General features: G+C 40.7%; 1 protein-coding gene across 1 annotated transcript; it reads right to left on the bottom strand.

Annotated features, from left to right (window-relative positions):
• Nucleotides 1-9,315: 9,315 nt before the first annotated feature.
• On the bottom strand, nucleotides 9,316-22,637 carry tmdd1 (transmembrane and death domain 1). Its single transcript, XM_034086439.1, has 5 exons — nucleotides 22,511-22,637; nucleotides 20,478-20,669; nucleotides 16,533-16,652; nucleotides 12,515-12,670; nucleotides 9,316-9,653 (listed from the first exon to the last, which is right to left on the bottom strand). Exons 1-5 carry the CDS (start codon nucleotides 22,578-22,580, stop codon nucleotides 9,349-9,351), a joined length of 843 nt encoding a protein of 280 aa, XP_033942330.1. The 5' UTR covers nucleotides 22,581-22,637; the 3' UTR covers nucleotides 9,316-9,348.
• Nucleotides 22,638-24,347: the final 1,710 nt, after the last annotated feature.

Here is a 24,347-nt window from a genome sequence, read left to right as displayed (position 1 = left end):
TGCCTTCAGCAACCGATATGTGTAAAGCAATGGGAATGATATTGACATTAACATTGCAGACGGTGCCGAAAATCGCCCAACGCATCATCGGTGTCCCACTCCCTGCCAACGAGGACATCCAGGGGATACGGTGTTTGCAGAGGGCGCACAACATCTTCAAAGACACCTCTCATCCTGCAAACTATCTGTTTGTCCTCCTACCCTCGGGGAGGCGCCTCGGGAGCCTCCGGGCCAAGACCAGCAGGTTCAGGGTCAGCTTCTTCCCCAGTTACCCTGCTGACCTCTGCCCGCTGATAGACTCAAGCCCATACCCACCACCCACCTGTTTATATATGTTACTGTCAATGCCGTTTACACTGTATATATTCATCTGTTTATGGCCTATTTATAATTATTCTATTTATAATAATTCCATGTATAATTATTCTCATTATGTAGACTCCTGCACTTCTGGTCAGATGCCTAAACTTACATTTCGTCACTAGTACATGTACTACGTAATGACAATAAAGTTGAATCTGAATCTGAATCTGAATCTGAAAACCATTCCAGTGTCGCACACAACTAGGGATGCCAGCGATTATTCGAATATTCGTTACAGTCTCCATAATAGAATATTATTTTTAATAATCGATTATTATTCGCCAGGGCTGCCGAATAATCGATTTTGATCATGGTCAGTTTCTGGAAACCCTAGACACAACCATAGCTCGCCGTATAGACGAGGTGGCATCTGATGTGAGATAGAGAGAGAGAAGCTGAGGCTGGCAGATGCAATTAGACGAGTCAACAGATGTGTCTCAGGACGCCCAGCTTCTGGCGTTCGTGCGCTTTGTCGATGATAAGGAAATGCAGGAGGACTTTTTGTTTTGTAAGTGCCTCCCTCAACCCACAACTTGCTCTGAAATCTTCAAAGTGATTGATATTCCGTGGACAAAATGTGTTGCGCTGTGCACCGACAAGGGCAAAAGCCATGGCTGGTTTAAAAAGTGGACTAATCGCGCTTGTAAGGGATGTGTCTCCGCGAGTGATTTGGACGCACTGCATGCTACACAGGGAGTCGCTTGTTGCCAAAGATATGAGCGCTGAATTGGCAGATGTCATGGACTCGGTAGTTAAAGTAGTCAATCGAGTCAAGAAGAGCGCATTGCAAACGCGTCTCTAATCTCTGAGGGAGAAGAACGCACTGCGCTACTTCCGAGGTTCGATGGCTTTCACGTGGAACAGTGTTGTCACTTGTGTTGGAATTGCACAAGTCTATTCGGGAGTTTTTACTTCTCCTGGCTGCACGTTTCAGTGACAATGTTTGGGTCACCAGACTTGCCTATCTTGCTGATGTTTTCGCCGAGCTGAACAAACTGAACAGTTCAATGCAAGGCCCCAATACACGTGCCATTCACCTGTATGACAAAAGGGAAGGCTTTCTAAAAAAAATCAAAAGATGGAGGGAGCGCATCGGGGGGAAATATCTTCCATGTTTCCATCAGTGGATGAGCTGGGAGATTCTGCTGGGCTCTCGCCCCCGTAACACACGCAGTTCAATTGGGCAATTTGGGCACTACTTTTCTGAGGCTGACTCCTGGCGCAGGGACAAGACATGGATACCGTTTCCAATCACAGACGACGCAGCAGACGGCACACGCCTGACAGTGACAGAGGAGGATCAGCTAATCGAACTATCCACGGACGGTACGTTCAGACACAAAACCACTCACCCAGCTCTGGATCTCGTGCCAGAAAGACTTTCCGCAATTGGCAGGAAAAGCTATGATGAGCCTTTTGCCCTTTGCAACGACCTATCTTTGCGAAAGTGGATTTCCCTCACTCACTCACTTGAAAAACAAATACAGGTCAAGGCTGAGGCTGATACGACCCTCTGCCTGACAACTTCCATCCGTCCAAGGTTAGATAAGCTGTGTGCTACTCACCAGGGTCAGACATCTCACCAATGTGGGAGCACGTGTGCCATCCACAGAGGATTGAGGATCCACCGTCCCTTCTACGTGTGTTTAAAGTTACAATCTGGGAATTATTGTAATAGTGTTGTATGCAAGATGTATGTTTATAAATGGCACCCTTGCACATGTTTAAAATAAAAACATAAATATATGAACCTGTGTATTATTTGAATAGCTTAGTATTGGATGTACAATAACAGAGTAGCTATGTGTATACACGGCACTCGGCCCCGTTTAATATAACACACAATTGTATGCCATACGTATAGTAGGGGGGTCCCTGCTCCAGCTCTCCATCAGTTTGGGGGTGGCCTGAGACCCCTGACAGTACAGGGCAATCCCCAAAAAGCAAAGCAGGGCCTCTTTAATATGTTAGAGACGATTAGACTGATGAGGAAAGCTGCTCAGAGTATCTCTCACCAGCATCAGTTTCCCTTCTTGCCATCCTCTTGACGCCAGGCGGGAGGAATTGAACAGCGAGCGGCACAGCTGACACTCGATCAGCATTCAGAGAGCAGCCCCCTGAGAACATTAACGACACGCGCATTACGGAAACGACTGCAACTGCTGAAATATATCAGAATCATTAACACACACATTCGCAAACGAGCTCCGTACAGCTCTGCACACGACAGTCATTAGTTTCAGAACACAACACGGAGAAACGGAGCGAGATGGGAAATAGCTGGGGTTGAATTGCGGTGTTTTTTCTTTATTACTGACAACGCGTGGATTGATTTGTGTCCCGGTGTTTCAGTCCGCAGAGAAACACATCTCTGCTTTGATCTCACACACAAAAGCTTCTGTATCAACACTCATTTATTATCTCTTTTAAATTGGAGACAAATTGAATTTGTCGGCTGGATGCATGAAGATAGACACACCGCCTTTTAACAGTGGGTCATGATAGCAGTCATTGGGTTATTCAAACATATTTGCCGTATTTGTTTCACTGTTTCTGTGTCTTTTTGTTTCACGTCTTCATGCCCCAGCACAGCTTTGGCCTTTACACACGTTTAAGCTGATGAAGCATTCCGTTTATTTATTTAGTTATTGTGACCGCAGCACTTCTCTCTAACTACTACACATTAAGATCCTTTAAACTGGACAGGAGGACCACAGGACAAATGTTTGGAGAAACCAGCTCGAGATCGCTAGAATTTGAAAATACACAGCCGGAACAAATCTGCGCCTTCCTTACAGAGCCCCTCCTCCAACACACACGAACGCGCACATGACCAATGAGGGCACGAGATCAGTTTGTGCCCAGATGGGAGGCTGACAGGCAGGTAGGCCATCCAATTACTTTAGCCGGGCCGAAGCAGATGATTGGTCGTACTTTTTGAAGTGCCACGGCTTCCACAAAGCACTTCAGATATTCATTGCTATCGGGATGTTCAGAGCATTCCATTGAATATAACAAGAAGCGTATCTCGAGCCGGTTTCTCAAACTTACCGACCCCACCTTTAATGTAGAAGCTGTGAACAATGTGATCAATTGTTGCTGGCATGTGACTTTTTTGTTATATTGTCGTATTGTATTTACATTTCAAATTTCATCTTGTACCCTTATTATCTTTCTCCCTCTGCTACTTCGCTGTAATATCTTCCACCGTGAAGTCTGCCTATTGTCTTCACTGCCTGTAATACCATGTCCTTGCCACAGGATGGCACTGTGGCTTCACGTGTGCACCACCTTTCCTCTGATCAGCAGTAAAAACTTTGAAGAAGTCTCAGATTGCCTGCAGGGAAAACCATGAAAGACAAAGTTGTGAGAGCTGCAGCCGAGGCGATTAGGCAAAAGAAAGACGGCGTGACGGTAAAAAGAGCTGCTGTTGTGATCTTGTTCCCTGTGATCCATATATATTGAGCAAAGGGAGAGTGATGGCACCTCGGCGGCCCTGCAGATGAATGAAGATGCAAATATAGGCAGGGAGAAGTTAAAGCCTTCAGTGATACTGAGCACACCCAGGAGGCCGCATCGCATCCCGGCCATCGACAGCTTCATCCAGACAAACACTTGACTCCTTTTTGCTGAGCTGAGCCAATGACGAGAGACAGATGTTCCCCTCCACAATGTTCCCCTCCACAGACAATCCAGTTTGATAAGCTGCCGCTCCACAAACCACCAGATAACCCAAAAAGAAAGAAACCACCGGGATAAAAGAAAGGACATTTTTACATGAGAATGCCTGCAAACCGTCTCCTCACACGTCGGCCTCGCCTCGCCTGTTAAATGTCAATTTCATGTCAGATTCTCTCTCTATTCATCCGTGACGCCAGTGATTGCTTCATCCCTTTGCATGAGAATGGCTCGAAATTCTCTGTGCCCAGTAAATGAAAAGCACCGTAAAGAGCCGGGCAGCAGACGATCACATGACCGCTCTGTGGAACATGGAATTGTGTGTTTCTAGAGTATGCAGTGTGCCAGCTGGAGGTGTTGATGCAGGTGGGGAGAAATACTTCGTTACTGTACTCAAGTACATTTTTCTGGTATCAGTACTTTACTCCACTACTTATTTTTCTGACGACTTTTTACTTTCTACTTCTTACATGTTGAACTCAAATTCCTGTAGGCCTACTTTCTACTTCTTACATGTTGAACTCAAATACCTGTACTTTCTACTTCTTACATGTTGAACTAAAATACCTGTACTTTCTACTTCTCACACGTTGAACACAAATACCTGTACTTTCTACTTATCACATGTTGAACTCAAATACCTGTACTTTCTACTTCTTACATGTTGAACTCAAATACCTGTACTTTCTACTTCTTACATGTTGAACTCAAATACCTGTACTTTCTACTTCTTACATGTTGAACACAAATACCTGTACTTTCTACTTCTTACATGTTGAACTCAAATACCTGTACTTTCTACTTCTTACATGTTGAACTCAAATACCTGTACTTTCTACTTCTTACATGTTGAACACAAATACCTGTACTTTCTACTTCTTACATGTTGAACTCAAATACCTGTACTTTCTACTTCTTACATGTTGAACTCAAATACCTGTACTTTCTACTTCTTACATGTTGAACTCAAATACCTGTACTTTCTACTTCTTACATGTTGAACTCAAATACCTAAACTTTCTACAACATTAACCTTTCTGTTGGTCGCTTAGACCCTTCACGCGATGGCAGAGCGAACAGGTACAGGCAGGGCCCATAATGATAGCCCTATAGTTTAAATCTTCTAACCACACATGAACATATGGAAATGGGTTACTATTTAAAAAAATAAATGTATTTAGGAACCTATCCATGTGATTTTTAGTGGGGGTCGACCTGAAATCCTCTATGGGGTCCAGGGGCATGCCCCCCCCGGTAAGATTTTATTTTGGAGTTAAATGCATCAATCTGGTGCATTTTGAGGGGGAAATAAAGAGACTAGATCTATGGAAACACCTATATTAAACAGAACTGTATACATATCAATAATCATAAAATCATGGCCATAACCAATAACATACCATTTCCAATATGAAAAAAACACTGAAACTTGTTTATTAATTTATGTTTGGTTCATTTATAGTTGCGAGTGTGTCTGTGCTCCTGAATCAGCCTCTCCTGTCTCCCTCCTCTCCCCCTGCTCCTCTTTGAGGCAGCAGCAAAGACTAGTTTTCTCTCAACAAGTTTTAAAAGTGTATCTTACCTTTTTTCACCCAGTTAACTTTTTATTTATTTATTCATGCATATTTTACTAATCACATTACATTTCATTTAGCTGATGCTTTTATCCAAAGCGACTTATAATGACCGATTACAGGGACATTCTCCCTGGAGTAACTAAGGGCTACGTGCCTTACTCAAGGGCACACTAGTGGTGGTGTTCCTGGCGGGATTTGAACTCACAGCCTTCCGATCTTCAGCCCACCTCACTATCCATTAGACCAATCACTACCCTCTCAAATGGAAATATGTGTTTACATAAATGGTGACCACACCGTTTGAGACCCACTGAGAACTTAGACTAAGTTAACTATCTAAACACTCAGAGTCCTTTACCTCACCTGAGCTGAGCTTATCCCGAGCTGGAATGACACACAGAGACCAATCAAGGGCTTTGATTCATGATCTGTATGACAGTGGCCATGTCGGCAGGCCACATCATGTGGACAGCCAGTCACCCTGTGTGAGGCAGGCCACTTAACAGGCCAGAAGGAGGCGAGATCAGTGCAAGGGAGCGAGGGATCATTGTCCACAAGTTAATCAATCGCAGATGGCGTCGTGGTCACGGACGAAAACAAAAAAATTATAAAAAAAAAAAAACCTAAATGGGTCGCGAAATATACTTGGGCGGCCCGCCCAAGTATAGTGTGGGAAACCCTGATTAATATAAAGGGAGGTCAGGTACTCTTTAAAACAGCTGCTAGTTATGGGTACTTTTTACTGAAGTACACTTCAAAGCCTCTTTACTTTGACTTGAGTAAAGAAGTTTAGTCAGTACTTCTACTTTCACCAGAGTATTTTTAAACACAAGTATCTGTACTTCTACTTGAGTAAAGGATGTGTGCACTTTGCCATCTCTGGTCTTATAGTTTTCCTTCTCCACTAAGAGCGGTCTCCCAGTGGGATCTTGGCGATGCTAAGGAGTTTCACAACCCATGATGCAGGCCCCGCGGTGCAGGTCCCACGGTGCAGGCCCCACAGTGCAGGTTGTTTCTGGGACTCACTCAGGCATGCAGTGCTTTCCTCTCCACTGCTTCCAGACACACAGGTGAGCCCACAGCAGGTGAACCTGTCATAGTCAGCAGCAGAGGGATGCTAACAGCCAGCGGAGGAAGTTGAGTTGGGAAGAGTTCTGCTGCACCGCTGGGGAGGAGGGTTCAAGCTTCAAGGTTTCATTTGCACATTAGCTACAGTGTGAATAACTTGAGTAACAGGGTCCTCCCACAGTGCAACATTTAGGACATAGACAAAGTGTCATCACTATCTTTCACGTTTATGATTATTTTAAGGCTTATATTGAAGAATATGTTACAATTTACAGTTTAAAGATTTGTACTCACAGGCTGCATATTCCCATCTAAAGAATGAAGGCTTTTCGCACCTGCTTTAATGTTCATAGCTCTCTCGGTTTACGGTTGTTAATTTATCTGTATAGTTTCATCCTCTTTAGTTGTCACTGTCTGAGAAAGTATTTGCACTTCTTTCAAGGTCGTTTGCACAGGCTGTACATAATAATCTACAGAAATAATAGCTCTTTGTTTTTGGTTGATCATCTGTACATGTTGTCCTCTTAGGTGGTTCATTATCTTAAGGTTGTACTTGGGGAAGTTGTGGTTGGGTTGTCTGACAGGCTGCATGCAGTATTTCCATCTACAGAAGTAACGCTTGTTGCACCTGCTGCAGTGTTCATATAGCTCTCGATAGATAATGTATCGGCCCTTTCTTAGTTGTGTCTTCTTTGGTGGTTACGTTTTTATGGCTGTACTCCGGAAATTAGTGGTTTATTTGATATTTATAAAGATCTGTACGAACAGGCTTCATATGTCCAACTGTAGAAGTAGTGCTTGTTGCACCTGCTGCAGTGTTCAGCTCTCTTTGTCTTCGTTTGACTATTTATCTGTAATTCCTTAATCTCCTCATTTTGTTTTGTACTGAGGACAGCTGTATTTCGTTTGGAATTTATAAAGAGTTGTCTGCACGATTTGGGGAACTATCGAATTGTGATTTTTCTGACAGATATTGCGATTCTGGATATCTGTGTTTAAGCGACCCAACGGAAGTTTATTGTAAAAGGCGGCCATATCTCCGGCTAGGAGGGTCGCATCAACGTGCTCCCGTCTCTAGCGCCCCGCAGCCCGAGCTACGAGTGAAAGAACTAAACTTACATGAATCTTCCGTTGGGTTGCTTTAAAGTCGAGCTTCAGTTTCAGATTCACCCTGTGATAGAAACATGTGATGGAGCATCACTAACCTGACTCAGACGGTTCACCAAACCATCTGAAGCTCCACTGGAAGCCATTTGGAACGGGCCGGCACTTTCAGAAGCACTTGGATCAATCTGTCCATCACCTTCTATCATGGGCCACTTCTGATTGGTTAACAATGGCTGGTACATGTGGAGCACAGCACTTCTGATTGGTGTGGATGACTGACACACAAGAAGAAAAAATTAAGTAAAAATAATTCGCAGGCTTTGCGATTTGATAATTGCATCATTTAAAATCGCGATTTCGATTTCAAATCGATGAATCGTTCAGCCCTAACGCACAGGCTGCATATTAACTATATAAATACTGCTTGTTGCACCCGTCATGGCTTTTGCTAAACGTGTGCAAAGTCAAATCAAGTAAGCATTAATTATAAGCACTTATATTATAATATTATAAAACAGTGTCAGATTAAGGATGTCACCGTAAAGAGGAAACCGAAACCCACGACGGCCTCTCGCAGCGCGGCTCACTCTGCTCTGCCTGGCACTATAATTTGTTTAAAAGTTGATTTATGAACTAATTGTCTGTAATTGCCGCTTAGTGCCACCGTTAATCCAAGCTGTCTGCCTCCTGAAGCACATTAGGCCAGAATTGTATAATGGAGTAATTAGATCATTGACGAAGAAGAAAGTAGGGTTAGAAACTGGAAAGAAATATCTAGAAAGCACCGAGAGTGTCCTCCGTCCTGCGACTGTGACACATGCTCAGCAGAGTATGAGGAGATAGCCTCGCTGTGAGCTAATGATTCCCTTAATTAAAGCTTCCACGAGTCCATTTGAATCTACTTATACGGACATTTCCATTCTGTTTTGTTCACGATGCCAGTTTTTGGAATCGACACAACGGCGGCATCTCGCGTATCACGTTATTCCAGCTTGCTAACAACCCTCAGCTGCTTGACGCTTTGGAAACTATATAGCTCTGTGTTTTTGTATTCGGCTTCTGTCCGCCGCCAGAAGCTGCCATCGCAACCAGGAGCGGCCCGTTGTCTTCTCGCATTGTCATTGTTATTAGTCTGTTGGATTGCCCGCGGGGAAGCGAGCGCCAGGCTGGGTAATTAGTTGTTCCTCGATGCCAGACGGGCACGCTGCCGTCACTCGGAGGGGAAATGGAAAGTGGCATCGCTATCACAGCAACACCGGAACAACCTTTGGTGTGAGGCTCCAGCGCATCTGTCACACCGCTAGCAATCGCCCATGGCAACACAACGGCGCTGACACCAGCCTACACAACGCAGCATGGATAATGACTTTATCTGAGACGGCATTACACTTGTCGTATTTGTCATGATTAGTTGCGGTGTGTGGGGGAATCGATACTCAGTATGTCTGTTGCCGCCGCTGCTGATCATCGTGGACAAATGGGTTTTGGCGTTTCTAATCTTCCATAAAAGAGACATCAGACGAGCAAATAGAAGCTTTTATTTATATACTGTGTTCTAGTTGTACGAAGCACATAGTGGACTCTTTAAAGCCACTATTTTTGCAGCGTCTGACCTCCTCGTGGCTGCATCTTTCAGCGTTAAATCTCCAACTCTGACCTTGCTGCTGGCGGGCCCGGTGGTTTTACGTGAGATGTTTAAGATGATGAGGAGTATGGTGAAACCCAGGAGGAAGGTGCCTCCGAAGCCCAGCAGGAGGCCGTATAAGAGGGGCAGAGCCGAGTCCAGAGGCCCCTTCTGGTACAGAGGGACCGGAGCCCGTTGCACAATCAGATCCAGGTCGCTCCATTTCAGATCCCTCACTAACACAAACACAAACGGGACAAATCAAGTCAGATTGCATAGAAGACAATTACCCTTATTCTCTTTGATATATTACCTCAGATTGTATCGAAGTCTACGAGAAAATAAGGCTTCTTCTCTCTTGAGTTAATACCTCAGATTGTATCGAAGTCTACGAGAAAATAAGACTGCTTCTCTCTTGAGTTAATACCTCAGATTGTATCGAAGTCTACGAGAAAATGTCCCTACTCCTCTCTTAATTGATCACCTCAGATTGTATAGACGTTTATGAAAAGTGAGGTTGCTTCCCCCTGATTTACTTCCTCAGATTGTATAGAAGTCTATGAGAAAATAAGGCTGCTTCTCTCTTGAGTTAATACCTCAGATTGTATCGAAGTCTACGAGAAAATAAGACTGCTTCTCTCTTGAGTTAATACCTCAGATTGTATCGAAGTCTACGAGAAAATGTCCCTACTCCTCTCTTAATTGATCACCTCAGATTGTATAGACGTTTATGAAAAGTGAGGTTGCTTCCCCCTGATTTACTTCCTCAGATTGTATAGAAGTCTATGAGAAAATAAGGCTGCTTCTCTCTTGAGTTAATACCTCAGATTGTATCGAAGTCTACGAGAAAATGTCCCTACTCCTCTCTTGATTGATCGCCTCAGATTGTATAGACGTTTATGAAAAGTGAGGTTGCTTCCCCCTGATTTACTTCCTCAGATTGTATAGAAGTCTATAAAAAAATGAGGCTGCTTCTCTCTTGATTTATTACCTCGGATTAAATAGAAGTCTATGAGAGAATTACCCTCTTAAAGTATTGCCTTATTGCCTCATATTGTATAGAAGTCTACGAGAAAATGCTTCTTGATATACTCCCTCAGATTGAATTATTCCCATTAAAAGGCTAAACCAACATTTAATTTTCTATCAAACAATTATTGCCCGTGTTTCCAAAGTCCGTCGCCTAAAAATGTGATTATTCCGTATTTAGTTGTCCTTTTCTACCGTTTTGTGTAAAAAAAGAAAAGAAAGAACGACGGCCAAAAACCCCAAAACTCAAGACCAGTAAACTATCGTCCCCTAAAAGTCTACGGGGCAGATCCACGATGGCCATCTCAGAGGACTGTGGGAGTGTTCACTTGACAATGAAGCACCCGGGAGAACAAACAATTAAAATAGACAGGTGATAATTACATTTTTGAATTTTGAGGAGTCCTGGGAAATACTCCTCCGCGTAGAGAGAGTGTTGGGAAGTAATGAGTTGGAATAATGCCCACGGCCACCACGGAATCTAATCGGGCATCTCATCTCAACACGTAATGGATTCAGGGTTCAGAGGAACAGTATATTGTTTATCATCCAGACATTATCTCCAGGTGGATAACCGCAAAACCTCCTCTTGACATCAACATATTTCGGTTAGGGGTTAGGACTCCATCTCCGTGTTGTAGAAGGTGGGAAGTAGTGGAGTACAAATACTTCGTTACTGTACTTAAGTACATTTTTCTGGTATCAGTACTTTACTCCACTACTTATTTTTCTGTCGACTTTTTCCTTCTACTTCTTACATGTTGAACTCAAATACCTGAACTTTCTACTTCTTACATGTTGAACTCAAATACCTGTACTTTCTACTTCTCACATGTTGAACACAAATACCTGTACTTTCTACTTCTTACATGTTGAACTCAAATACCTGTACTTTCTACTTCTCACATGTTGAACACAAATACCTGTACTTTCTACTTCTTACATGTTGAACTCAAATACCTGTACTTTCTACTTCTTACATGTTGAACTCAAATACCTGTACTTTCTACTTCTTACATGTTGAACTCAAATACCTGTACTTTCTACTTCTTACATGTTGAACTCAAATACCTGTACTTTCTACTTCTTACATGTTGAACTCAAATACCTGTACTTTCTACTTCTTACATGTTGAACTCAAATACCTGTACTTTCTACTTCTTACATGTTGAACCCAAATACCTGTACTTTCTACTTCTCACATGTTGAACACAAATACCTGTACTTTCTACTTCTTACATGTTTAATACAAATACCTGTACTTTCTACTTCTCACATGTTGAACTCAAATACCTGTACTTTCTTCTTCTTACATGTTGAACCCAAATACCTGTACTTTCTACTTCTCACATGTTGAACACAAATACCTGTACTTTCTACTTCTTACATGTTTAATACAAATACCTGTACTTTCTACTTCTTACATGTTGAACACAAATACCTGTACTTTCTACTTCTTAGATGTTTATTACAAATACCTGTACTTTCTACTTCTTACATGTTTAATACAAATACCTGTACTTTCTACTTCTTAGATGTTTATTACAAATACCTGTACTTTCTACTTCTTACATGTTTAATACAAATACCTGTACTTTCTACTTCTTAGATGTTTATTACAAATACCTGTACTTTCTACTTCTTACATGTTTAATACAAATACCTGTACTTTCTACTTCTTAGATGTTTAATACAAATACCTGTACTTTCTACTTCTTAGATGTTTAATACAAATACCTGTACTTTCTACTTCTTAGATGTTTAATACAAATACCTGTACTTTCTACTTCTTACATGTTGAACACAAATACCTGTACTTTCTACTTCTTACATGTTGAACACAAATACCTGTACTTTCTACTTCTCACATGTTGAACTCAAATACCTGTACTTTCTACTTCTTACATGTTGAACTCAAATACCTGTACTTTCTACTTCTTACATGTTGAACACAAATACTTGTACTTTCTACTTCTCTCATACTTTCACCAGAGTATGTTTAAACGCATATCTGTACTTCTACTTGAGTAAAGGATGTGTGTACTTTCACATCTCTGAGGATGAATACCTTTTCTCTTTCTGACCCTCTGGCCCGTCTTCAGCTTCTGGCCCTTTGTGTCAGATTGCCTCTCTGGGGGGTTGAGAGATTGCACATATATGTGATAGCCTTCGACGTAGCGCTTCAGGCTCAAGGCTTTGTCCTGGTTGATGTTCTTCCCAACTTCTGTGGAAACAAAAAAAACACAGGGCTAAGCATTTCTGTGGCTTCAAATGCTAACCCTGTATGCATTTCGTCCTTGAACATAATGGTTGTTTTCTCGCCATGGACATAACTAGTTCTGGCAGGAGAGCAACGCGCCGGTTCACTATCAAACACTCACGTTCCTACGTATGAGTACATCTCTTCAGAACTGCAATCAAGTGTATGATAACTGCCGCATCGACAGTCTTCCTCATCAAAGCCATGTCTTATAACTCCTCTAAAGCCGCTGATGAAAGGAGCAGATGGTTTGTTCCGCGCTTGGTGTCAGCTCCACTGAGTCCTCTGTCAGATCATTTACACCTCCTTCCCTCCAAACGCCACACTGCGGAGCACGCTGGTCTGCAACACATGCCACAGACTGGCAGCGTGCAGACATGTGCCACTTTCGAGGCTCCAATTAAAACAAACCTCAAAGTAATGAAGCAATTACGACCTGTTGTTCAAGTCCTGAGGGCCAAAAATAAACCAAAATTGAAAATGCTGCGTTCATGTGTTTCTGTCGAAGGCAGCTTTTCCTATAAATACAATACTTTTTTATCCTACAATACAAAAACTCGAAATCTTGCCAAGTGTATTCGTCTAATATCTCGTCAGAATATGTCTTTACACCTGCTATAAGACATAGAGCGGTGCAGTGACGAGTCCTAAAACCAGGAGGTGAGTCAGCATTTCTCCACTTCCTGTTCCCTCGTCTTGGAGCCAATGGGATCTCTCCGTAGGGTTTAGGAAAATATCTGGAATAAGGTCTGTGGTTGAGACGCATTGAAGAGACGGATCACGTTTTGTTCCACGACATTAAATCCATCCGCAGCAAAAGTAGGGCAGACACGTGGAGATGATCCGGCTGAACAAAACGTGCATTTATCAAACAGGTTCGTTTCCACAGATCTTATTTCGAGCTATTTTCCAAAATCCTCTGGAGAAATCCCGTTGCTTTTTTGTCGAGGGAACCAGCAGCTTCCTTCCGGGTAAATACGTCCTCCCTGCACCGCTCTATAACTTCAGAACTAATACTGCAGTGAGATATCGGGTCTTGCTTTTAGACAATCTTGTTCAGTCAAAAAATCTTATTTTGAGACGTATTTCAGATGAAATTGTTTGTTTTTTGCACATATTTATTAGAAAATCTCCAACTAACGTCAGAAAACAAACACTTTTGTGCATTCGCGGCTTATATTGTAACATTTCCTGATTCTGGTGAAATATAGTTCAAAATGTGTTCTCCCAGCTAATTACAAGTCCGGTTTATCTAAATATCCCTTAAAAAAAATGCACTTGTTCTATTGGCTGATTTTTATACGTAAGTGAAAACATCTTGTTGTTTTTGGAGCAGCATTTTTTCCAGTGTAAATATCTTGGTTTCTTCTTTCCGAAGGTGACATTGTTCTGTTGTCTGACTTATTGCACCTCAGTCAGTATCATTTCCTTTCATTTATTTATTTCCACCTCTCTTCCCTCGCTTACCAGTCAGTCTGACCTATGTCATACCTATGTGTATGCTTTCACTGTCTGTCCATAGCCTTTATGTGCCTTGTATTTATTCTTATGTGTGCTTTTTTTATGTATTCGTGTAATATTATATTTTATTATAATGTTATGTTCATTGTGAAGCACTTTGGCAAACCCTCTGTTTTTAAACTGTGCTATATAAATAAAGTGGATTTGCATTGAATTTGATATTGAGTGAATCCAAAAGTAACAGAAGGTAATCAGATTGCTTTCACAGTGTGATACTAAGATGACTGCTTGCCGGTAACTAGTCATTACTAAGCAGGATAATGTCTCGCCCTGAGATGAAGTGTGCAAAAGGTGCCACTTCTGAGGCTCCAATTAAAACAAATCTCAAAGTACTGACGCAATTACGGCCTGTTGTTCAAGCGGTGAGGTCCAAAAATGAATTTGAAAATGTATCCCGACACGTACCCACATGAGGCTTTGTTCCAATTTCCTGTTGTCAAGGGACGCGCTGAGAAAACACTGTTCCACTAACTCTTTTAATTTGCTGCACCACACAGGATTATTTTATTAAAACGTGATGTTATGCAAAACTAATGTATTTTATATCGAGGTTTTTCCAATGTAAAAAAAGTCAACTTTATTGTCAATCTCAAAATATGTTTTCGAAAGATCGAAATACTGTTTCCCACGGTCCCGAGGTATAAAAAACTCAACACAAAATAACAGTTTACTTGAGCAGGATATATATATATATATATATATATAAAAAAGATGATGTGCAAAAAGTGTCCATAGCAGCGTAAAAGTACGTTTGACTGTATATGTTTTGGGGAAAAACGAGTGACTGATTCTACTGGGACCATGATCTGTGAGAGGTGAATAACACAATTGCACTAAATATTGATTTCATTGATAGTAATAAAATGTACAAACTATAAAAATCAGGATTTGGGGGTTTCTGACCATTTTGGGATGATTACACACGCACTGGGTCACATCGTATATTACTGTAACTAAGTCATATACAATGTTTGTTTTTAATCTGTAAAGCCCACTGAGATGAACGTGTTTTGTGATATTGGGCTATACAAATAAAGTTTGATTTGATTGACCCAGGAATATTATTGCTGCAACATAAACACGAATATGACAGGAGGGTTAAATAAATGATCCAGGAGTCTCTGTTTCTGTTAAACAACTGAACTTTTGGAAGAACATCCATAACATGTATCTGTTTTTGGTGTGAAAATACTGAGTGTCCTCTTCCAACATGAGAGCAACATGCTACAAAGGTATCAACTGTAGCTGTGAACATGACAGGATGTGTGATGACCTGGAAGAGCATCAGGACTGTTTGAGGCAGACGATAGCTATGTGATTAACATGATGACTCAGCCTCTATGGAGAGAGACATCAAGCATGCTCATTTCTGACGTGGAGCAAATCTGAAGTAAACATTGAATACTGCTTTCTACTCCTCCATCTTGTGACTGTGTGACTCCCTCTCTTGGATATCAGCATGTGAAGGACACTGCTCAGGAACTAGCTGATGCTCTGTATGTGATGACTACTTCCATTCTGGAGAGGATCACAGACACATGGATCCTGAGGCTGAAGCTCAAGCCGGGGACGAGGGATTATTAAAAATGTTAAGTATTCAGAAAGTAATATTTTTGAGAAAAATTCATATTTTCTAGATTTTTGTGAAAAAGTCTGAATTTTTATTTATTTTTAGAAAAAAAGTCCGATTTTTGAGAAAGTCAGAATGTTTCCGATTTTTGAGAAAAAATCCGATTTGAGGAAAAGTCATATCTTTGTGAAAAAGTCCGAATTTTGAAATGTTTCGAGAAAGTCAGAATTTTGAGATTTGAGAAAAATGTCAGAATTTATTTTTAAATTCAGATTTGAGGAAAAGTCATAGTTTTGTAAAAACAGTCCGAATTTTGAAATGTTTTGAGAAAAAGTCCGAATTTCGAGAAAAAAAGTCAGATCTCTGAGGAAAAAGTCAGGATTTTGGGAAAAATACCAACAAATTCTCTTTTTGTTCTGACTACTTCCATTCTGGATCACAGACACATGGATCCTGAGACTGAAGCTCAAGACGTTGACCAGGGATATTTTCCAACAGTTTGCAACTTACAAATGATCTAATATATCATATTCCAATTACTTGTATATAGACTCTCCTTACACTAATTATATTCTATTTTATTTGTATTACTTGTACTATTTTAACTATTTTATCTGTTGTATTGTGTTGCATTGTTGGAGGAGGCTGTGACCTCAGATTTTCATTGACATATCTACACTGTAGCTATCTCTGCACACGTGACAAGAAAAGCCTTGAGTGTTGGTTGCTTCTCACCGATGGCGACGTCTGTCCTCCCGATGTGATGCAGGGCTCGAGTCAGCCTGTCTTGGTACGTCTGCTCTCCGTTCCTCAGCAGCCAGTCAGTCAGCGCCGCCCGGCACTCTGCCTCCAGATCTGAGAAACACAAAGCATCTGGCCGTCAGGCAGGAAGGGTTCTGACAGATAGACTGCTGCAAGAAGCTCCTGCAGCTGAGGAGGAGCAGAGAGAGAAGTACACACATCCTTTACTCAAGTAGAAGTACAGATACTCATGTTTAAAAATACTCTGGTGAAAGTAGAAGTACTGACTAAACTTCTTTACTCAAGTAGAAGTACAGATACTAACAATACTCTGGTAAAAGCAGAAGTAGCCTACTGACTAAACTTCTTAAGTAAAAGTAAAGAGGGCTTCTAAATGTACTTATAGGTAGGTAAGTTTCAGAAACCGGCTCGAGATACACTTGTTATATTCCATGGAATTCTCTTAACATCCCGATAGCAATGAATATCTGAAGTGCTTTGACAACAAATCCATGACAACATTTCATCTGTGGAAGCTGTGGCGCTGTAAAAAGCACGACCAATCATCTGAGCCGGCTAAAGTAACTGGATGGCCTACCTGCCTGTCAGCCTTCCATCTGGGCACAAACTTATCTCGTGCCCTCATTGGTCATGTGCGCGTTCCTGTGTGTTGGAGGAGGGGCTCTGTGAGGAAGTGGCAGATTTTTTCCGGCTGTGTATTTTCACATTCTAGCGATCTCGAGCCGGTTTCTCCAAAATTACCTACCCCACCTTTAAGTAAAAAGTACCCATAACTAGCAGCTGTTTTAAAGAGTACCTGACCTCCCTTTATATCAATAGAACAATAATGTCATTGTTAGCTAATGAATGTTTCCATGCTGAACAACGGCAACATGACAACGTTTCCATTGGTCCCTCTTCTTTAGAGAAGACCAGGAAGTGATGGATACACGGATCGTGTTCCAATCAATAGGCACGCAATGACTCTAAAGAATAATGATCACGCACCAAACACACATTCAGACTAAAGGAACCAGCTGTTTGGGAAATGAGAGAAGTAGAAAGTACAGGTATTTGTGTTCAACATGTAAGAAGTAGAAAGTACAGGTATTTGTGTTCAACATGTAAGAAGTAGAAAGTACAGGTATTTGTGTTCAACATGTTAGAAGTAGAAAGTACAGGTATTTGAGTTCAACATGTAAGAAGTAGAAAGTACAGGTATTTGAGTTCAACATGTAAGAAGTAGAAAGTACAGGTATTTGTGTTCAACATGTAAGAAGTAGAAAGTACAGGTATTTGTGTTCAACATGTAAGAAGTAGAAAGTGCAGGTATTTGTGTTCAACATGTAAGAAGTAGAAAGTACAGGTATTTGAGTTCAACATGTAAGAAGTAGAAAGTACAGGTATTTGTGTTCAACATGTAAGAAGTAGAAAGTACAGGTATTTGTGTTCAACATGTTAGAAGTAGAAAGTGCAGGTATTTGAGTTCAACATGTAAGAAGTAGAAAGTACAGGTATTTGAGTTCAACATGTTAGAAGTAGAAAGTACAGGTATTTGTGTTCAACATGAGAGAAGTAGAAAGTACAGGTATTTGAGTTCAACATGTAAGAAGTAGAAAGTGCAGGTATTTGAGTTCAACATGTAAGAAGTAGAAAGTACAGGTATTTGTGTTCAACATGTAAGAAGTAGAAAGTACAGGTATTTGTGTTCAACATGTTAGAAGTAGAAAGTGCAGGTATTTGAGTTCAACATGTAAGAAGTAGAAAGTACAGGTATTTGAGTTCAACATGTTAGAAGTAGAAAGTACAGGTATTTGTGTTCAACATGAGAGAAGTAGAAAGTACAGGTATTTGAGTTCAACATGTAAGAAGTAGAAAGTGCAGGTATTTGAGTTCAACATGTAAGAAGTAGAAAGTACAGGTATTTGAGTTCAACATGTTAGAAGTAGAAAGTGCAGGTATTTGAGTTCAACATGTAAGAAGTAGAAAGTACAGGTATTTGAGTTCAACATGTTAGAAGTAGAAAGTACAGGTATTTGTGTTCAACATGAGAGAAGTAGAAAGTACAGGTATTTGAGTTCAACATGTAAGAAGTAGAAAGTACATGTATTTGAGTTCAACATGTAAGAAGTAGAAAGTGCAGGTATTTGAGTTCAACATGTAAGAAGTAGAAAGTACAGGTATTTGAGTTCAACATGTAAGAAGTAGAAAGTACAGGTATTTGAGTTCAACATGTAAGAAGTAGAAAGTGCAGGTATTTGAGTTCAACATGTTAGAAGTAGAAAGTACAGGTATTTGAGTTCAACATGTAAGAAGTAGAAAGTACAGGTATTTGTGTTCAACATGTAAGAAGTAGAAAGTACAGGTATTTGTGTTCAACATGTAAGAAGTAGAAAGTGCAGGTATTTGAGTTCAACATGTAAGAAGTAGAAAGTACAGGTATTTGAGTTCAACATGTAAGAAGTAGAAAGTACAGGTATTTGTGTTCAACATGTAAGAAGTAGAAAGTACAGGTATTTGTGTTCAACATGTAAGAAGTAGAAAGTGCAGGTATTTGAGTTCAACATGTTAGAAGTAGAAAGTACAGGTATTTGTGTTCAACATGTGAGAAGTAGAAACTACAGGTATTTGTGTTCAACATGTAAGAAGTCAAAGTAAAAAGTCGTCAGAAAAATAAGTAGTGGAGTAAAGTACTGATACCAGACAAATGTACTTAAGTACATTAACAAAGTATTTATACTCAACGTTTTTTTAACCTGCTTTGTTGGCAACTTGGACTGGAGTTGGAGCCATGGATCTTTTGAAATTCCTAATGTCATGATTGTAACGTACATGAAATGAATTGTATTTGTTGAAGACCTTTTTGCGTGCTTAAAAGCCAGAGTTTGTTGGCAGAACATGTAATGTTTGTATGTAATGGATCACATGTGCAAAATGGTTCAAGAGCACCGCCTAAAACAAGGCCCCTATATTTGGAAATGTACCAGACATATGAAATTTGATGGGCATTTGTATCACATGGAGACGACCGAAAAAGTCTCTCAGAGCGAGACCGTGGGTGTTTCTCAATGTCGAGGACGCTTGTTTGGTAGGACATGTACCTCCGAGTCACTTGCTTCAGAAGCGAGGCAAGAATCTTCCCTAGCCTTGGAAAACAAAGAATTGTGGAACAGGCTAACAGGTGTGCGTCCTATGCGAGGCCCCGCCTTAAATGTAGCTCGATTTCCGCCAAAGATTTGGAAATTGGTCCGTGTGCAAAGCATTGTGGGGATTTTAAGACCGCAGAGTCTACACATGTGCAGCCTCGAAATGTCTCGCTACGAGGTACGCCGACCTCGGTAGAATTCCAAGTATGCTGGACATTGGAACAGTCCTTCGGCGGCACTTGATGACCTAGTATACTTGAAATAGTGGCTCTGGAGCAGCCTTCCTAGACAACCGGAAACACCCCCTAAACCCAACAGGAAGTCAGCCATTTTGAATTGTGTGTGTTATTTTTAATGTATTTGGGCTATTTTCAGGCCCCGTAACTCAACACAGACTCCTCCAACAGATTTAATTTAGATAGACTTCACATTTGGTCACTTTTACTATGTGATGAAGACTTTAATGCATCAACAATTATAATATAATAATGTTAAATATACTGTATGGTACTTAAACGTGCCATTTTGCATAATAAGTACTTTTACTTTTGGTTCTTAAAGTATATTTTGATACTCATACTTTGGTACTTTTGCTCACAATTTTGAATGCAGGACTTTTACTTATAACTGTGTATTTTTAGACTGTAGTTTTCCTACTTTATTTGGGCACTTCTTGCACCCCTGGTCAATCTCTATCTCCTCCAGTCAGTCTCTACAGTCACAGTATGGTTATATAGTGCTCTTTCCATTCCTTCCTATACTGCTTATTTAGTAGATGAGGAGGAGTACTGACCCTGAGATGAAGAGGCGTCTCTCTTGGCTCGAGGTTTCATATCAAGTTGATTATTTTCCGGTGCGAGGCGTTCAAGGTGCTGGAAGATGTTCTCCTCGGGGTGAGACATGGTCCTCAGAAGATCCTCACACTCTCTAGACGTCAACATCTCCACTAACCTCTGCAGCTGATGGACGCCGATGTCCTCTGCCACTGATAACACATTACAAACAAGTGATATCAGTTTAGCCCACAGGACAGAGGCTTGTGTGAACTGTCACAAGAAGGCATGACCATCAGTAAACTGTGAAATGCAGTTAATGGGGCTGACACTTCACAACACTCTGCAGCATGCTTTCAATTAGCAAGTGTGTGGCGTGAAGCTGTCATGTTCATCTGCTCAGAATAGAAACTGAAATATCACAAACAGAGGAATCAGCGTTTCTGTGTGCTGATGCAACAGGACAGGCTCGGGAAGTAATGGATTACATGCAAGGGGTAATAAAGGTAACCCCTTACGACCAGGATTACAGTGTCAGTAAAAACCTAAACATATATAGTGTTTGTTATACAAAGGATTAGATGTTATCTCTAGTTTTTCAGATTCCTGACTGGTTCATTGTTTTAACATATTTTTCAAAATTCTCCAAGATTTCACTTTTGGGAAATAATTCAGATTTAAAAAAAAAAATCTGACATTTTTAACCAAATTTCGATTTTGTTCATCAATCCAAATCCCCCCCCCCCCCATAAATCCCACATTTTCCCAAAAAATCTCACTTTTTTCTTATTCCTGACTTTTTTTTCCACATAATTCTCACTTTTCTTAATTTTTAAAAAAAATTTCATTCTTTTCTTTTCAAATTCCAATTTTTTTCTCTCAAATTCTCGCTTTTTCCCTAAAATCTCCCTTATCTCAAATTCCTGAGCTTCTACATAATTCTAATTTATTTTGCAAAATTCTCGCGATTACATGTAAAGTCAAAGTAGAGACGGATGCGAATTCTCTCCGACGGCACGCAGCGGTTGATGCGAATGCCGCGGCGCGATTGAAGGGGTCCGCGACTACCGCTCGAGTTCGCATGACGCGTAACCAATCAGCGGTGAGGATCTCCGCCTGCCGTCACTGACGTTGAAAAAGAAAACATCAGCCGTTAGCTGTTAGCACTCAGAGCTCACAGCTCCTCATATCTGTTCAGAAACTAGACAAAAGTTAAACAAGTACAAACCACAGACTGCCTGTGTCATGGAGAATACAGTCGCTGCTTTATTTATGTCTGTATAGGCCGTTGCTGTGAGTGTGGACGGTCGGAGCATATATAACGTTAGCTTAGCCAGGCTACATTTAGAAAACACACATTTTAAAAGGTGTTTCGCCTGCCGTCTGTCTGCAGACTTGTCAAAGCATTAATTCATGGTTTTTACTAACCGGTATCAGTATGTTGTTACTTCGGCATCATTTAGAAACGTGTATTACAATTAAATCACAGTCAAATATGTTCATTGTGTTGTAGTTGTAGCTCCCTAGCCAGCGCGTCTTGTTTGAATGATGCGAGTAAACACAGCTGACAGCCACGGTGAAAGTGGAGCGTTTAGAGCGATCACGTCCGGTGTGAACGCACCTTACATCTTACTTTTTATAAAAAGTTCATTTGTTCTGTTTTTAATTCAGCAGGTGAACCTATATGTTCCTAAAATAGTGTGTGTGAGCTTAACTGTGTGTATTACACTAAAACGGAGCATTGTCTGTCAGCTCAGATTTCTGCTTTTTTAAACTGCATGTGCTCATGATGTGTTTCAGTGTTGGTGGATATGATTAATTTCTGATCCTAAATATTGTTGGTTTCTTCTTTTCTAAGGTCACATTGTTCTGTTGTCTTACATTGAACACTTCAGTAAGAAACATCTTTTTGATATTTCCTTTTATTTATTTGCATTGGATTTGAGATTGAGGTCATCCAAAAGTAACAGAAAGTAATCAGGTTACTTTCACATTGTGATACTCAGATTACAGGTTGCATTATGTGTACAGGTACACGGATCATTTCTCTCACCTGTGTCCTCGCCCTGAGAAGAACTCAGTTTGAGAAGGACGAAGAAGAGCCAGAGGTCCCAGTCTTTCATTTCAGATGAAGTTTAAAATAAATCCACACTGAACGTAAACAATGAAAGATAATGATGGTGGAGTTTATTTTCAAATATGGATCTAGAATGCGTCTTTTTTTTAAACAGCCAATCACCACGTCCAGAACATAGTGACATCACTACAGAACACTCACGCTCCTATTGCTATCCAACACATTGCACGTGATAGGCTAAAGGGGCGGGACATCTCTAAGCGGTTGACCTGAACATCAGCAGGAGAGGACTCTTTAAAGTAGAGACACTACATACTGATATACACCTGAACATCAGCAGGAGAGGACTCTTTAAAGTGGAGACACTACATACTGATATACACCTGAATATCAGCAGGAGAGGACTCTTTAAAGTAGAGACACTACATACTGATATACACCTGAACATCAGCAGGAGGGGACTCTTTAAAGTAGAGACACTACATACTGATATACACCTGAACATCAGCAGGAGAGAACTCTTTAAAGTAGAGACACTACATACTGATATACACCTGAACATCAGCAGGAGAGGACTCTTTAAAGTAGAGACACTAGATACTGATATACACCTGAACATCAGCAGGAGGGGACTCTTTAAAGTAGAGACACAACATACTGATATACACCTGAATATCAGCAGGAGAGGACTCTTTAAAGTAGAGACACTACATACTAATATACACCTGAACATCAGCAGGAGAGGACTCTTTAAAGTAGAGACACTACATACTGATATACACCTGAACATCAGCAGGAGAGGACTCTTTAAAGACATGTCAGTAGCATTTATTATTATAATTTAGATGTATTTTTGCAATAGGTTACTTTACTCCTAAGACTTATACTCAAGTACAATTCTTTATGCAGTATTTGTAGTGGAGTATTTGTACATTGCAGTATTAGCTCTTATTAGTAGGATCTGATAGCTTTTATCAGGAAATGAAGTTTATTTTTTTCTGAGAATCACCAGACTTTCTGTTAAATGTTTTTTTTATTCATAAAGTATTTCTAGTCTTTAAAAGTTCCATACATTATAACAAAATCACATTAAAACCCAACAACTGCTTATTTAGGCTATATACATGTTAAAATGTTCATTCAATGTTAATTAAATCTCCACATGCAACGCTCTGTTTTTATTTTATTTAAACGACAAAGCCTTTATTTAGAATCTGTATCATTGCAATGCAAAGTGTAAAACAGAAAACACTTGTCTTCCTCTCTGATGTGCACTTGCTTGAGATGCAGAGAGAAAACATCGCTGGGCTACAGCGAGGACATGTTTTCAATTGTTATTAAGCTCCATTTGCCAAACAGTAAAGGTTGTGTGTGTGGGCTGAGGCTCAAATTCTCAGTGTTTGCTAATGAAAAAATAATAATAATCAAGCTCTGGGGCCGAGCGGCGCAGCAAGTTGAGTGTGGGCGGAGGAATGGGTGCCGGTGGTGAAGAAAAAAGAAACCGGGCACGAGGTCAGGGATATTTATTCATATTGGACAGATGCTCAGTACAGTATTGATGAGAATACATAATGCAGCAGATATACGAGCAGTTTCCAACATGCACAACGTAACTTCGAAATGCCTCCTGGTTGTGTGAGGGTTGTTTGTGCAGCAGTGTCCCCCATGTCTCTTACACTTCACACCACTGAAATCTGGTTGGATGCAGATACAGACTCCGGTGGAATGAAGGATAGAACACATGGGATAGTCTTGCAGAAAAAAGTGTCTGGACATACAAACATCCATCCCCGACAAAGTGAAGATTCTGCTT

This window comes from Pseudochaenichthys georgianus, chromosome 7 (assembly GCF_902827115.2).
Source record: "Pseudochaenichthys georgianus chromosome 7, fPseGeo1.2, whole genome shotgun sequence".
Taxonomy (NCBI): Eukaryota; Metazoa; Chordata; class Actinopteri; order Perciformes; family Channichthyidae; genus Pseudochaenichthys; species Pseudochaenichthys georgianus.
This window is presented reverse-complemented; position numbering and strand designations above follow the sequence as displayed.